A 16,728-nucleotide genomic window follows, 5' to 3' on the forward strand; every position below is an offset into this window, starting at 1 on the left:
CTTTAAAAGTTGTCCAGGGAAGAATCTGGGGACCTTGAAGCATGTCTGTGAAAGCTTTGGGGCATCCGCCTCCCACAGATTGAGTGGGTATTTTTGGTCTTTTGACATGGTCATAAAAGCCTTGCAGCTGTTGCACACTAAGATGAGCCTTCTCTACCACAGCAGCGAATTGTGGAAGAAATCACTGGATTGTTCCTAGGAGGTGTGTCAGATGGTGTGGCCAAAACTCATTCTAGGAATGAGCAGAGTGGGGCTGAATGGTACTTCCTCCCTCCTCATTTCCTGTGAACGAGGAACAGTATGAACTGGGGGGGAGTTTTGTCTGAAAGAAGAAGGTTGGCCAATGAAGAGATAATTTTATTCAGTCCTACTGAGCGGATAGCCCTCTGTTACAGACCTTATCACATTATATTATAATTGTTTTTCTATCTCCTCTCGAGTGATAGTTCCTTATGGTCCACGTTTGTTCGTTTTTGTACTTTTAGTGCCTAATAGGATGTTTAGCACATAGTAAGTATCCAATGAACGTTATGAAATGAAAAACTTAATATTATACTTCACTGATTTTTTTAAAGGCACCATAAATTATGACACAATTATTTTATATACCTCTAAAAAGAAAAATTATTCTCAATTATAATGGTAAAATGCCATTGTTTGTAAGACACATAATAATTTCAAAATATTCTAATCTAGGGGTGTGTGGGGGGAGGTTATGTCTTAAAAGCAATGAAATATGGTAAATATTTAAGGGGAAGTCTAAAACAGTGTTGGAATTTATATTATAATACAGTCTGGTTTTATAAAAAAATAATCAGTGGTTATTAGGGGCTAGGATTAGAGGTTGACTATAAAGGGGCACAAGGGAATTTTGGGGGTGATGAAACTGTTTTATATCTTGATTGTGGTGGTGGCTACAGATCTTACCAGTGTGTGTAACCCATAGAGTTGCTCACTAAAAAAGAGAACACTAAAAATATAGTCCAGTGCTGAGACTGAGGAGAAATCATTGACATTTTGTCACTGTAAGGAGTCACTCAGTGTGACCTATTTAGAAGCAGGACAAGTGGGAGCTCATGTCTCATCCTCACTGGTGATCTAGTTCTTCATCGTATCTTCTGAAATGCCCCAGATGTGTGTCATATGTATGAACTCTGCATTTAGCAGTGTTTTGGATTCCAGATGGAGTCTCCCCCTTTTTGCTAAGATTATTGCCAACTCTGAGGCTTTCCAGAGCTCTCTGCAAGCCCCCAGTGGGCCTAGGAGGGAGGTTATTGCATTCTAGAGATTTTCCAGACAAAAAGTAGAATTTCTGTAGGTGACCACTGCTGGAACATGGACTGTTGTTCTTATGGGGTCTCACATTTTATTGGCAGTTTTACTTTTTTAAAGTTGTCATCTTGGGAATTCCCTGGCAGTCCGGTGATTAGGACTTGGCGCTTTCACTGCTGGGCCCCAGGTTCAATCCCTGGTCAGGGAACTAAGATCCCGCGGCCAAAAATAAATAAATAAAAATTTGAAATCAAGGTTGTCATCTTTTTTTAAAAAAAATTTATTTATTTAATGTATTTATTTTTGGCTGTGTTGGGTCTTCGTTGCTGTGCGCGGGCTTTCTCTAGTTGCAGCAAGCAGGGGCTACTCTTCGCTGCGGTGCGGTGGCTTCTCTTGTTGTGGAACACGGGCTCTAGGCACACGGGCTTCAGTAGTTGTGGCACATGGGTTCAGTAGTTGTGGCTCGCAGGCTCTAGAGCGCAGGCTCAGTAGTTGTGGCGTGTGGGCTTAGTTGCTCCGTGGCATGTGGGATCTTCCCGGACCAGGGCTCGAACCCATGTCCCCTGCATTGGCAGGTGGATTCTTAACCACTGCGCCACCAGGGAAGCCCCAAGGTTGTCATCTTGATGACAATAGTGCAAGATCTAGGGACCCTGACTAGAGCTATGGTGACATTACCACATCTGTTTTATTTCATGTAAGCATAGGTAACGTAAGCTTAAGTTCAGTGTTCTTCTGTATTACCATAATATGGGTTTGGAACAGGCAGTGCTACCACTAGTTCACGTGGTCCTTTTGCTGCTCTTTCTTCAAAACCTCTCCTATCACCTGCCAGAAAAGTGTCATCATAAATGTAGAGATTGATGTGACCACAAATGTGAAGGGTGCCCCATAGAGGGCTCTGAATGATGGGGAGGTAGACAATGGCTGGCTGAGCTTGGTAACAGCTCGGAAGTAAGGTTTATGAATTCAGCTCCAGGCGGTAGTTTCAGAGTTATGTATATGCCTCAGTGCTGTGCAGGCTGAGGCCATCATTTGGACAAATCTTCCAGGGGGACACTCAGAGGGATTTTTATAGGTCACCGCGTGCTCCATCCTTTGGGTGGGCTGCAGCAAACCTTTGTTACTGAGCTGCCCCAAATCAGTGTAATGAAGCAGCAAAGTAATTATAGCATTTCATCCAGCGTGTATGCGACTTCCTAAGGTTTGGCCTGGCAGCGTAAAATCCAGGATTGAGCCTGTGCCTTAAGAGTGTTTTATCTCATATGAGGCTGGGAGTCATTCCTTCTTTGTTCCTGAGAATCTCTGCTTCTTCTATCTTTTGCCCATCGCTCCCTGGCCCTTCCAGTTGTTTTGGGGATCGTGCAGCGCTTTCCACTCAGATGTTCTCCCACCCACTTGAAAATGTGACTCCACCCCCATAGGCTGTCTGGCTTGGCTGGGGAAAGACAGAGAAAGAAGAATCAGGACTCAAATGCTGTATATCGAGAGGCCACTTGAGTTCGCCCCCTCCTTCCCCTTTATGAAAATAACTCTCCCTTAACTCATAGACCATATGATTGTAGGGCTGGAGCAAATGCTGCCATTTTATTCATGAGCAAATTGAGGCTCAAAGAGGGATGTGGCTTAATTGAAGTCTCACAGATAGTAGCAGGGGAGGATGCTGACACTGTATCACCAAGGAATGGGACTCCAGGAGGCTTTGGCTTGAGGATGTTAACCCTCAGATGGATGAGCTGGGGGCAGCAGTCCTCAGTCAGTGCAGCCTGGCCCCAAAGATTCTGACAGGTGGCCAGAGGCAGAAGGAAAGAGCAAATAAGAGCAGGTTTCACCTGATCATTAGTGACATTATTTGGCTGTTCAGGACTTAATTCATCTTCTGCCGTAAGGGGCCAGGGCTGTTGTATTTTTGTCTTGCCTTTTCAAATCAGTGGACCTCCTAGACTTTGAGGGAAAAGGTTACTCTTCAACTATGGAAGGTGACTGCAAAAATAGGAGGGCCATGGTGCACAGCCTTAGACATTGAGTGGGTCATGAATTGATATTTTATAACATCCAAGATTTTTATAGGTTAAAAATATCAGGTGTTGCACCTGACTGTAATACAGAAAATCCAGCTTGATGAGGTAGAAAGACCCTTGAACCAGGAGTTACAAAATACCGGCCCTGCTCCTCTAATCTGGTGGCCTTATACGTCACAACCTCTGTGGTCTTCAGTTGCCTCGTATGTGAAAGTAGTTGTGCTGGAAAATACTTAAAATCCATTCAGCTCCAAGATTCAGTTGTGTTGTCTCCTAATATCTAAATGACATCTACATTTAGCAGAAAGCTAGCTTTGTGTTTCTATAAAATTTCACCCAACATAAGTTGACACTATAAGGGTCTGCTTCCTAAGGACAAATGCCCAGTATAGTTCATGCTTTCATATTCTTCTAATAAAAGGCAGTTGTATATAAATAATACAAACACAGAGCTATAATAGGATGTCAGAGGAGATGGAATTAAGTCATTATTTATGTAGTCTTGGGTTGTGCCATTTGTAACGTCTCTGCGGTACAGTGTCTTTATTTTTAAAATTAGCGGGTACGAACTAGATGATTTCCAGCATCTTTTTAATGCTGATGTGTATGATTCTAAGACTCCTAGGAGAGAGTTTTTTCCCTAAACAACAATAGTACACAATGAAAAGTACTGAAATTCAGATAAGGTCAGAAAAATGGGTTGGGGATGTAGAGAGTCCTTTGTAAATTCCAAACTGATTAACGTCACCGATGGCGTCGCTCCCTCATGTCTATGTGTACAATTTAATTTTTATAATGGAGATGCTGGCACAGGCTCTAAGTTACGTGGTACTAACATGCTGTCTGGATCTGTTCTCCAGAGATTTTGTCCTTGTTTGATGCATCTTACATTAGATTTGTGTTCTGTAGTAGATGTTAGCATAATGCAGGAAGCTCTTTCTTTCCCTCATGCGGTTAATGTAAAATATCTCTCCTTTGTTTATTTGGTGAGGGAAAACTCAGGTTTGGAAAAACCAAATCATTAGAAAAAAAGGCACGGCAGATGATTGTTTTTTTCTTTTTCTTTTTTTTTTTTTTTTTTTTGGTAATAAACATTACTGATTCCAGAAACTGCCCTATTTCTAGTTATTTTCCTTATATTTTGGGAAGCTATAAATATAATAAACAAATATCTCTTCATTCACTCAGCAAGGCAGGTCTCATGGCCAGACAGTGGGCTAGATCCTGGTTTGCAGTGATTGAAGATTTGTGTTTGCAGCTGTATTCAGAGTTGAACTGAACTCTGGCTGAGGACCCTGTTTTTAGGAGATATACACAGATGGCCCAACAGGCATGTTCTCTTGTCCTCTCTCTGGTTGAGTAAGGGCTTAGTCCTCGGTTCCTTTGGTATGTATGAGATGCTAACAGTGAGCACCAGAAAATTTCTCCAAAAATTAAAAGTAAGGTAAAATCACTACCACTAACCACCACCACTATCAAAAGAGGGTGTGAGGACCCATTTCCTAAGGTCAGAGGGAATTGGAAACATTCACGCCCACTGGTGGTCATGTAAACTGATAAAACCTTCCTAGAATCATGTAAAACAATACCATAAAAATGCCTTTGGCCAATCAATGCCACTCTCAGATTTTATGCTATGGAAATAATTATGGATGTGCATGAAGATGTGTGTGTAAGGATAGTCATTTAAAATAGTAAAAAAAAAAACAAACCCAAAACTATATATATATATCTCAAGAATAAATATTTGACAGTGTATTTTGGTTAGGCAAATTATGATGTATCTGTGGAATCAAAGACTAAGCAACTATTCAGCTGTCCTATAGAAGAATACTTATTGTTATGATTTTACAAGGAGTAAGAAGGCACTCTTTTAAAAATATGTGTATGTGCAAAAAAGATACTCCTGTTATTTAAAATTAAATAAATAGGGCTGGTGCGAATGTTGATAATGAAACAGTTTGCTTGGGAGTTGTGCTGATGTAAGTTTATTTCAATTCCAGTGTATGAGAAGGTTTCCAAACTGGGGACATGAAAATGGTAGTTTTCTGCAGGGAGTCTTAGAGAATTGGTGTGTCCTCTCATGTCAGCCCATTGATGAAGGGAAAGGAGATGACAAGGAAGAGAAAATTAGGGCATGAATGAGTCGGAGGCAGCCTCAGTTTCTGAGATGACAGACTGGATGTCGTCACTGTGTGTTCGCCAGTAATCTCACCCATGGCGACAGATGAGGTCAGGGAATCTACTGCGGGACTGGGGGCTGTGAGGCTCTCCCTGACTCTGCTCTGCTGGCTTTGAGCCACCGCTGACCCCCAGGAGTCTGGGTGGGAGGACACTACCTGACAGAATAGTGACCTTGCCCCACGGAACTCCTGTTGTTTTCCCTTCCTCCGGATGAGGAGACCAAGCCTCAGGACGTTAGGTCCTCCTCACCTTGATAAGGACAGAGGGTCCAGGTCTGTTTGAATTCAGAGCCCACAGGCTCTTTCCATGAAGCACTGCTGCCCTGGAAAGCATTCAGTCCAGCTGGGTAGGTAATTCTAACATGTAAGATGCTTTTAGAAAAATATGACCGTGATCGTTATTAAATCGGGAGCTGTCAACAGTATGGGTCGCACTAAATTCACAGAAAAAAACGTTCCGTGAAACTTGTGCCAAGCAGTTACTTGAAAGAAATGAGTTTTGAGTTGAGCCTTGAACGATGGGGAGGACTCAGTTAGGTGATAAGTGAATCTCTGCCTTTATCCCCCAAATGGCTCAAGATGCAGGCAGGCCGATCCTCCTGGGAAGAAGGTTGGGGAACAATCACATCATCATTATCAACTCGAAGAGTTTTTCTTACTGACGGACCTTCACCTGCTCTAGGGCTTAGATAGACCATCTGATCAGACCAGTCAGCCCTGGGGGTTGCCAGACCACACCCATCCACCATCCTCAGCACCCTTGCGGGGTGCTAACCTTCCCCTCAATGCTTCCTTCCAGGCAGGGCTAATCAGAGCCATCTTATTACCTTTGTGCCCAGAAGCCCCTGTGTTCGTGCAGGAAACATCACTCAGATTGGTAAGAAATGATGTGAAGACTGCTCCTAAAATTCTGTCATTGCATCCGGGGAGGACCTGAAAGCTCCAGTTGACCTCTGCATCTCGTGTGAAGATTCTGGAAGAGAGGCGTGATTGGGGAGTGGGGTGCTAGTGGCTGGGAAGCAGCTGCCTTGGCAAGGGCTGTGTGCACACGAAGTGTTGGGGTGGGGAGCCTGCCTGCTGACGGTCCCTGCAGAGGCGGGGCACACTGGGAGGCAGAAGGAATGGCCGATAGTGTCCAAAGGCTTTCCGGGTGTCTCTTTTTATGTCATTCATTCTCTCTTGGCTTCTCTTCTCTCCTCGCTTCCTTGGGACATCTCCCTCCCCATCCCTTCTTTCTACTTCTCCAACTCACCTCCACCCTCCTCTCCTCTCCTTCTTGGCCCCTCACTCCATTCTTCTCCTACCTCTTGGTCCCCAATCCATCAGTTCCTCCTGCTTCCCCTCCCCCATCCCCACATAGGCCTCCAGCTCTCTGCCTGTCTTCTGTCCCTCACCCCCTTCCCTTGCTATTGGTCTCAATCTCTCTGTCTCCTTCTGTGTTGATAATTTGATGATCAACAATTGATTTGATTCTTTTCTTCCCTTTTCTCTTTGATTTGATTCTTTTCTTCCCTTTTCTCTTATTTAGTATCAGGTGTGGGTTTGCACTCTGACTGTGTAAGCCCTGTGCAACGGTGCGTTCAGAGTAGGCGAGGAGGTGGCAGGTGCAGTGGGGCTGGTGGTGCTCATTTGCTGCGTGACTGCCTCTCGTGGGGGGCTTGTCCTGAGGTTTACACGTGCTTCATTTTTGACTCCTTATTTTCAGAGGGGTTTCAGGAATCCCGTGAGTTCAGCAGAAATGTAGTATAGACAGGGCCTCAGATGATCCCCCGTGCCCAGGTCCTTTGGAAGGGGGTGGGGTCTCTGGGAATGATTTCCCAGGTTAACGAAATGGGGCAGGAAGGGAAGTAGAAAGCAAGGGGGTCTACATGAGCAATTCCAAAACAGGAAGATCAGGCACCATAAAGGCAGGGCTTTCTTCTTCACCCTGGAAGCATCCTCAGGTCAAACAGGGAAGTTTGAATCAAAAAGTGTTACAATATCCATCTTATCCCTCAACAAGTATGATAGAATGCTTTGCCCACGGCAGGTGTCTGATAGATATAAGTTAAATGAATCCACCTAATACTGGAGTGCATCTTTGAAACTCTCCTGTAACTTCCCATGTATGTGCTGAGGATGGTACCTCATCCCATGTCCTAAGCCTTGTGTTTTTCAAGAAAAACGTTGATGGAATAAATAGTGTTGAGGTTTTTGGGTAACGATTTCACCTTCCTCTTGGGTCCTCATTGCTTCGCCTTTGGTCATTGGAAGAACTGCGTGTTCCAAGTGGCCATCCACATCACACAGGTGGCTGGGGCAGTTCTGGGAGAGAGTACAGAGTGTGAACTGCCCTGCTCAGTTAGAGGGGGGAAGGGAGGGAGAGGCGAAGGGACAGGTGGGGGGCTGGTTGTTTTCCCTGGCTGCAGCTGGCCCGTGCCAAGTGGTCATTCTCATTAACATTGAATTTCAATTTTTCTTTTATTGTAAGTGCAAGACCTTCTGGTCACAAGTCATACATGTGCACTGTGGTTCATCCTCGTTCTGGAAAGTGAACATGATCACACCTCTGGAGTTTCTCTTCTTGGTGCACCTCATTGTGAGCTCGCCAGGGGCTCCAGGAGTCTAAGACTCCTCTGGGCAGGCCGGGCCTGTCTGCTTTCCTTCAAAGCTCATTTGTATTTTTATGTAGTGATGCCAAACAGGGAAAATGGAAAATAGGAAAGAAGGGGAAATGGCTCAGAAGCTTGACAATCTAGGTAGAATCATAAATATACATTCAAGGAAATAAAATACCGGAAGTACAAGCAGTCCTTTATATCTCGGGTTTTTTTTTTTTCCGCTGGCATTTCATGTCCCTCCTTGGAGCTTATGATCGGTGCAGTTACTTACACTTATGTTAAAGGAAGCTGTGTGTAAATAATTTCATTTCTTAATAAATTAAATAACCCTATATTATCTGGCATAGATAAAATTGTTCCAGGCTAAACCCCTGAAATACATACATCACATCTAGATGTGCCCATAAAGTAAAGACACTTTGCCCCAGGGCTGTGGTTTGGCAAGTCTTTGTTGGGCATGGTAAGGGAGGGGTAAGGCATTCTTTAATTTGGGTGGGCAGGGGTGTCTTGAAATCCCCACCAAGGCCTCCTGTTTGGTGGACTGCTGCTGAGCACTTGTAAAGCCCTGCTTGAAATTCATCAGGAGAACGCTGGAGTTTTCAAAGGCTTAGCACAACAATGGCTGTTGACCATGAATGTTCTCTCTGGATCTCCTTACTTTTAATGCCTTTCTTCCCCTTCTTATCTTGTAAATACAATGAGGCTGATGCTCTAAATAAAAGAAGGCTGTAGGAGTGTGTTCACGTCTAAAATATAACTATTTGTAATTGGTGTGATTAGTCTAATTCTTTATTGTATGGAAGTGTTGTGAAATTTCTTACGAGGAAACTTTAATGCCCCATTTTTCCTTTGTGCTAATATCTTTATTCAAGAAGATTCTACATTTTAATAGATTTCTCTAGAAATTGACTTTGTGATGTATGCACATTCTGTGAAAGATATTAACTTCGAGTTTTAAGAATTAATTTAAAGTTCCTGGCAATGCAAAAATAAGTAAGTGTATAAATAAACCAGAACTCCACAGGATCCCTAATGTTTCACAGTCTGTTATCTTTCATTGCTTAGAAAAAGAGCTATTTCAAATCTACCACTGCTCCCTACACAGCATGAAACATTTAGTAGTAAATATTTCATCCACAGGTGGATTTTGGATTAAATCACAGTGGGTTGTGGTTTTGTTTGTTTGTTTGTTTTAAGACTGTGGCTTTTCCCCACTGCTTTTTTTCCTCTGAAAAAGTGCGGCATGCATTCAGAGTTCCTCTGCCACTTCCTTCCCCAGACCATGACTTATGTTCTCATACCGGGAAAATCCCACGTTCCATTTTCTGACGTTATACATTTTCCCTTTAATCTTTTCCAAACCCCCATCATCACTAATGGTGTATCTTGTTGTCTGCCACTAAAATGTAAGAATATGTAATAAATTAAGGATGGTTCTACATTGCCTTTTATCTGACTAGCATCTGTGGGTGTCAGCTGCCAACAAGTAGCTCGGGTGTCTGGGCCGCTCCTGAACGCTCACAAGCTGACACACTGTCTTCTGATAAAAGGTACCTTCAAATATGCATGCGACTTTCAATATAACTTTTGTATGCTTGAACACTTCCTGTAAGAGAATCGCTCGACCTAATAAAATGACTTGGCTGGGACTTTGGATATAAATATTGCTAGAAATTATAGAGCAAGCATAAATACTTCACTCTGAGCTCTGCCGAGCATTTTCAGGATGTTTCTGACCACAATTGTGAAACCTAAGCTTATCCCAGAGGAAGGGCATGGGAGCGGGGAGGACAGAGTTAGTCACGCAGGATCACCAGTCCTCCCAGGGAGACTACAAAGTAATAGCTACCCCCAACATGGTTTCAGTGGTGATAAAGGAAAGGTTTTGTTCTTTTAGTTCTTATCTAATCAGTTACCCTTGTTTTGATGATCTGTGTACAGCCCTCATCTAAAAATCTACATGTCTGAGTTCAGACATACCTTGTTAAGACTGTCATGTTCAAACAGAACACATATTATGTTCTCCAGAGAGACAGTATGTCCATGTGGGTGATAAGAACTGAAATCAAAGCATTGCCAGTTTTATATTTTAATGGAATATTTTGTTCTCCTGATTCTGTTCAAGGTGCTAAAAAAAGTGTGTCTCTAAGCTGACATTTCTAATGAGTGAAGTATTTATTTTATTGCTCTAAAGCTACCATTGTAGAGAAAGGTTAGTATGTGGTGGTTGTGGTGATGGTGGTGGTGGTGGTGATGTTGGTGGTGGTGCTGGTGATTTTGGTGGTGGTGATGGTGGTGGTGATGGCGGTGGTGGTGGTGATGGTGGTGGTGGTGGTGGTGATGGTGGTGATGAGTGTGGTGGTAGTGATGGTGATGGTGGTGGTGATGGTGGTGATGATTGTGGTGGTAGTGATGGTGATTGTGGTGGTGGTGGTGGTGGTGGTGGTAATGGTGGTGGTGGTGCTGGTGATTTTGGTGGTGATGGCAGTGGTGGTGATGGTGGTAGTGGTGGTGATGGTGGTGGTGGTGGTGGTGATGGTGGTGGTGGTGATGGTGGTGGTGGTGGTGATGGTGGTGGTGATGGTGGTGGTGATGGTGGTGGTGGTGATGGTGGTGGTGATGGTGGTGGTGGTGATGGTGGTGGTGATGTTGATGGTGGTGGTGATGGTGGCGGTGGTGGCGGTGGTGGTGGTGGCGGTGATGGCGGTGGTGGTGGTGGTGATGGTGGTGTTGGTGGTGTTGGTGGTGATGATGGTGGGGTGGTGATGAAGGCTGAACCTGAGACATGTTCTGCTGAATGCTGAAGTCCTTCAGGGTCAAGAGATGACTTTCCCCTTATACACATTCCTTTTATTTTGTACAACACAAAGCTCATGAAGAGAAAAGAACATAATATATTATTTTCTTAATGCAGTTTTGCGTTTGCTATTTTATTCCACAGCTTTTAATTTTATAATGAGATCTTGATGACAAGTTTCATATGAACAGTGAGCTGTCATTAATTGATTAGGATCCACTGTGTCAGTTTCTTTGTTCTGTCTTCCTGCTTGTCTGATGGATCAGAAAGTGGGATGGTTAACAAAGGACTCACTAAGGTACTAGAGGGGTGTGTTCCAGACTAATTGGTGTGAATGCTAACTTTACAGTGCTGATAAGGTGTTCTTTTTAATCATCATTTTCCAACGTGTCTCTGGTAGTATGATCCTTCCCTCTCCTGTTCCCTCTGTCTGCAAAACAGAGCTTAATAAACAGAAGAACACATATGACCGCTTGCTTTGTCCTGATCTTAATTCCCTAGTTTTAAACAAATCCCTCACTGCTGGCTCCTCATCTCTCCCACCACATGCTGAGATATACTCGGGGTGCTATAAATCATTCGGAATTAGAAGCTGTGCTCTGCATCTGACTTACTGGCTCATATACGCCCACGTCCACCGCAACTGGCAAACGGTGGTGGTTTATTTTGGGGCTGGTATAAGAGGCTGTGTCCGAAGGCTGTGCGTCAGATAGGGGCTGAGATTGTCATGTAATGTGGCCTCAACTCTTGTCTCCTTGCCCAGACTGCACTCTCGAAGCTCAGCCCAAATATGTTAGAGGTGGGAAGCGTTATGGACGAAGGTCCTTACCCGAGTTTCAAGGATCCGTGGAGGAATTTGCAGAGGTGACAGTGATTGAGCCACTCGATGAAGAAGCAAGGCCTTCACACATCCCAGCCAGCGACCGCGGTGAGGTAAGAAATTGGACAGGCACATCCTTCTGGATCACAGGTGTGGATAGCCATGGATAGCCACATCACAGTGGTGCAGAGACAGGAGAACTGAGGGGTTTGTGGCTTTTCTCAGCCATTTTTTTCAACTACTTGCTGATCTTATTACTTGCCTTTTGGATATATGTGACTACTTTTTCTGTTGTTTATACGTTTCATCTGTTTCAACTTTTGGAGAGCTGACCTTTCTGTGCATGCTTTATGTTTATACATTTTTGAATTCAGTTATTTTTATACTATCTGAGGTCTGTCACTTCTAGCTCTTCTTGGGAATATCTCTCTCCTCCACAGCACTGTTATTTTTAGTTACGTAAAAAGCTAACCAGCTCCTTCCCCGCAGACTATAAGACAGCCGCCGTGACAGGTAAGAAATGAAGGCAGTGTGGTTAGGCATTTCAAGAGCCAGCATCTTGTCTTCTGTGGTGGGACGAAGCAGCTCTGCAACTTCATCCTTGTCCCAGTGCCCGGCAGTTACCAGGGTTCTTAGTGGTTCTGTCCCACCTGGCATGTCTGGCTCCCTAGCAGTCAGAGATTACCCTGCCTCCTTCATCTCCCTTCTTTCCATTTGACACGGTGCTATAATCTACCAATTAAGGAGAAGCAGTGACATTTTCTTGTTTCTTTACGGCTCATTTACCAGCATACCATTTATAGAACATGACTGAAGGTGCCATGCTGAGAAAGCTCTAAATATTTCTTGTAAATCCCAGCTTAGACTGGGGATGCAGATACTTCAGATGCTCATATAAGCTGGGAAGGAGACAAAGTGCCTCAAGTTTCTTAAAGTAGTCTGTAGATCGTAGGTTGATGGGGGGGAATGAGTGTTTGTTGCTGTCTCAAGTCCATGTTCAGCTTGCTGAAATCTACAAGAAGCTTGCTCCAGTAACGTCCCCAGCAGTCAGACATCTGGCATCTTCACAAACCCAAAGATACCTACAAACCCCACAAACTCAAAGGTAACTGGAAAGGGCTCAAGTATTGAGCAAAAATGAAAACAACCGCAAGTACTGCGAGTTAGAAGACACGTGACTGGTCTGCTGATCAGATCACCTTTTTTTTTAAAATCCAGTGATACCTATCCTCACAATAGAAGTAAAGGAGCACTGGCAGAAATGTGAGTGAGAAGAGAGGAAGAAAAGCAGCTAGAGGGGAGAAGGGAGACAGAAACCACAAAAATGGTGTGAGTGGTGCGGGTGAGAAGTGACAGCTGAAAACAGAAAGACCATGAGAAGCAAAAAGGAAAACATTGCCTAGAACATCACAGCACTGGGGACCAATGGGTCTGGGGCAGAGGCTACTTCCCATCTTGGTTCAGTCGGTTTGAGACCCTTTCTTGGGTCCCTTTGAGAATTTAGGTAGGGCCCTTTCCCCAGAAAACACATAGACTCACATGCACAAAAGTGTTATATGTACTATTTCAGGGAGGCAAGTAATTTGCATACTTCAGTTATTGCAGTGTTCATAATATCTTGCTATCAGGAAGGGTATCATTTTATAACATTAAATCTGTTTCATAACCCTAAAGAGTAGAATGTATCTGAGACATTTCTCTGTGAAAAAAATGGTTAAAATAGGTCTCAACACTTTACGGGGGAAGCTTTTCTTATACAGAAAACACCTTTAAGTCTAGTATCTCCTTTCTCCAACTATTTTCAATACCTGAGGCACTGTTACTTGGTGCTCACAAATTAAATGGTTGCTTGTTTTTTTGAGAAGAGAGTTTCTAGTTACCACCTGGGGATACTCAGAAATCTTCTTGGGCAGAGCTGATTTTGTTGCTGGCAGGATATTTCTTATATCCTTATTTAATCTTATTTACTGATTTCCAGGGAGATGTACTGTTTAAAAAGTGAGGCTTTGGTTTTATGTGTAAATAAAATGAAGGGTTGAGGCCTGAGTCTGGGCAAAATCTTGCTGCTTTTGTCTTAGTGAGAGGGTATGTTGGGAGAATCATTTCACCCCCAATGAACTTCAGCTTCCCTAACTCCTCCAGAAACCTCTTAGGTGTGACCTTTTTTTTTTTTTTTTTTTGCGGTACGCTGGCCTCTCACTGTTGTGGCCTCTCCCGTTGCGGAGCACAGGCTCTGGACACGCAGGCTCAGCGGCCATGGCTCACGGGCCCAGCCGCTCCGCGGCACGTGGGATCCCCCCGGACCGGGGCACGAACCCATGTCCCCTGCATCGGCAGGCGGACTCTCAACCACTGCGCCACCAGGGAAGCCCAAGTGTGACCTTTTGACACTATCCACAGAAGCTTTAATGTAACGACCCACCATCAGTAGAGAGCAAATAGAGTGCTGTAGAGAGTCATTTATCTCTGTGTCTGCTCTCCCCAAGGACTCTACTGACTTGACTTTGAGAGTCTGTTATATCCCAACCAGAAAGCCTATAGTAGAATCACATAACACATTTTTACCCCCCCCTTTTTTTAATTGCTGAAAGTGGACTCAAACCAAAGTTCATCCAGCTGCTTTCTTGCCTAAAAATGAAGTGTTTTGCTAGCTGAATGGAGCCTGTCAGTTTTCAAGTTGATTCATCACTTTACAAAGTTAATAGAACCATGTGTGATGTTTTTGATGTTCCTCTGGGCAGTAAGAAGGGCCAGCCCCAGCTTCATGCAGTAACCATGGCCATGGGTCACATGCGCTGCCCTCACGGGCTGTGGCATAGTTTCTTCAGCGTCGGTCTTGTTGCATCCTGTTGTGTCAAGATAGCGCTCCTGTTTCCTGGCCAGTTTCTGCAGTAGCCTCAGCGGTTGAGGGCCACTCAGTTGGCCAACACAGTTCACGCTCTGGGCAGCATGGCCTTGCCGTAGAAACCCTCCTCCCTTCTACAGAAGCTGCCTAGGGCTCAGCGGAGTGCCAGGTCATCTTCCCTATTCTAGAGTGGCCCTCAGGTGGGGAAGATGAGGAGAGCAAGATTCTCAATGAACTGTGGGATTTATTTGTTCTTAACTTACAAGGAGTTCAGAACCTGTCAGGAGTTCTTTATTGAACTTCTGGCTTTTTTTCTCCCTTTTGGTTGCTTCAGGCCCATTTGTCTCCTGCCCATGGGTGTTAAGAATTTCTTCCTTGGGCTTCCCTGGTGGCGCAGTGGTTGAGAGTCTGCCTGCCGATGCAGGGGATACGGGTTCGTGCCACGGTCCGGGAAGATCCCACGTACTGCGGAGCGGCTGGGCCCGTGAGCCGTGGCCGCTGAGCCTGCGCTCCGCAATGGGAGAGGCCGCAACAGTGAGAGGCCCGCGTACCGCAAAAAAAAAAAAAAAAAGAATTTCTTCCTTGGGTGTGTTTGTGATCAGGGACTCATACCTCATCTCAGTGCTGCTGGGCAGTATTGAAGGTGGGAGGGGGCTGGGTCTCCCATGACATGAATATTTCATGAGGAGTAGTGAGATGGGGAGCTGGAGACAAGCCTTCTTGGTTTGATTGTGGGTTTCTTTTGACTCCTGGGTCCTGGCTTAGGGGGTTCCTAGCTTGCCCTGAGACTGCAGTTTCTCCTGTCCTCAGACAGGCCTCATTTTTCCTGAAGACCAAAGAACCTGAATCTGTTGTCAGAAGGTCTGTGGAGAAGTCTGGCTGTTGCTACCCAACAGGAGACTAATTTCAGCCCTAAGATGAATCAAGTAATTATCTCATGTATCTGAGGACTTGGGAGGGGTGCAGTGCAATGGAATGGTGTCACAAGCCACCTATACAAGCTGTCCTCAGGGTGGCTCGCTTCCTTCTAGGAACTCATCCTGTAGGGATATGTGAGCAGACAGTCATCTGAAGGGATAAAAGAGTAATCCCTTCCCTGCTTCCCTCTGGGGTTGTTCAAGAGTTGGGGAATTGCTAAGAGTGGACATTTCATTCCTAGGCTCCTGGACTAGTGGTTCACGATGTTCTTTATGCATCCTTGTTTGGAAGGCCTTCTCCCACATGTACAACAAATTTTTATTTATTTATTTTATTTTGGGCTGTGTTGGGCCTTCGTTGCTGTGCACGGGCTTCCTCTAGTTGTGGCGAGCAGGGGCTACTCTTCGTTGCGGTGCATGGGCTTCTCATTGCGGTGGTTTCTCTTGTTGCAGAGCATGGGCTCTAGGCTCCCGGGCTTCAGTAGTTGTGGCACGTGGGCAGAGTAGTTGTGGCTCGCGAGCTCTAGAGCGCAGGCTCAGTAGTTGTGGCACACGGGCTTAGTTGCTCCGCGGCATGTGGGATCTTCCCGGACCAGGGCTCGAACCCATGTCCCTGCATTGTCAGGCAGATTCTTAACCACTGTGCCACCAGGGAAGCCCATGTACAATAAATTTATAGGTAATTCTCAGTAGTCATGATTCTCTGTAGTCTACATGTAACTCCACCATTTCTGTCTCATCCAAGAAAACAGAAATGCAGGCAAGTAAGAGTGATGCTATTGTAGAGATTGCTTTCAAGCACCTAAATTTTTAACGTAAGTTCCATGTGAGTATCCAGTCTTCTTTAGTTACAGCAGTTTGGAACTCCCCCCATGACCATTCATGGTGCACCATTGTGATGGCTTGGGTGAGAACCCATGTTGTGACTGTGGGATCGCAAGTGCTTCACGCTTTGGCCTCATCCGCTGAATAGAATATATAAGTCTTAACCTTGTTAGGTGGTTGTGTTCGACTTTTGTTTCAGTCTGCATGTTAAAGCCCTAACATAAATTGTAAACATTTTAATCATCTCCACCCTCCCCTCCCCCCGTCTTTATTCAGTCAGTTTCTTTCCTGATGAACCAGAAAATATCTAACATAACTATTAAGTGTGTCTCCCCTACCAAGTTTACTTTACAAGGCCATAAAGCCTTTGTACAGGGAAAGACCACTGTAATCTTGCTAAATTTTCAGCACTAATATGTGTATTTCAGAATTTCATTTAGAAACCCCG

The 16,728-nt window shown here is 44.6% G+C and overlaps 1 protein-coding gene across 10 annotated transcripts in view; it reads left to right on the forward strand.

Annotated features, from left to right (window-relative positions):
• The window catches only part of NIN (ninein), a 105,027-nt gene that overhangs the window by 19,866 nt on the left and 68,433 nt on the right, over positions 1–16,728 (forward strand). For 9 of the 10 annotated variants that reach the window (XM_079914966.1, XM_079914972.1, XM_079914968.1 and 6 more), the window contains exon 5: positions 11,637–11,806. The exons of the other annotated variant lie outside the window; for it this stretch is intronic. In XM_079914966.1, the coding sequence (XP_079771092.1) occupies positions 11,637–11,806 (170 nt within the window). The remainder of the gene's footprint in view (positions 1–11,636; positions 11,807–16,728) is intronic. 10 annotated transcript variants of the gene reach the window in all.

This window comes from Stenella coeruleoalba, assembly GCF_951394435.1.
Source record: "Stenella coeruleoalba genome assembly, chromosome: 2".
In the NCBI taxonomy this organism is placed as follows: Eukaryota; Metazoa; Chordata; class Mammalia; order Artiodactyla; family Delphinidae; genus Stenella; species Stenella coeruleoalba.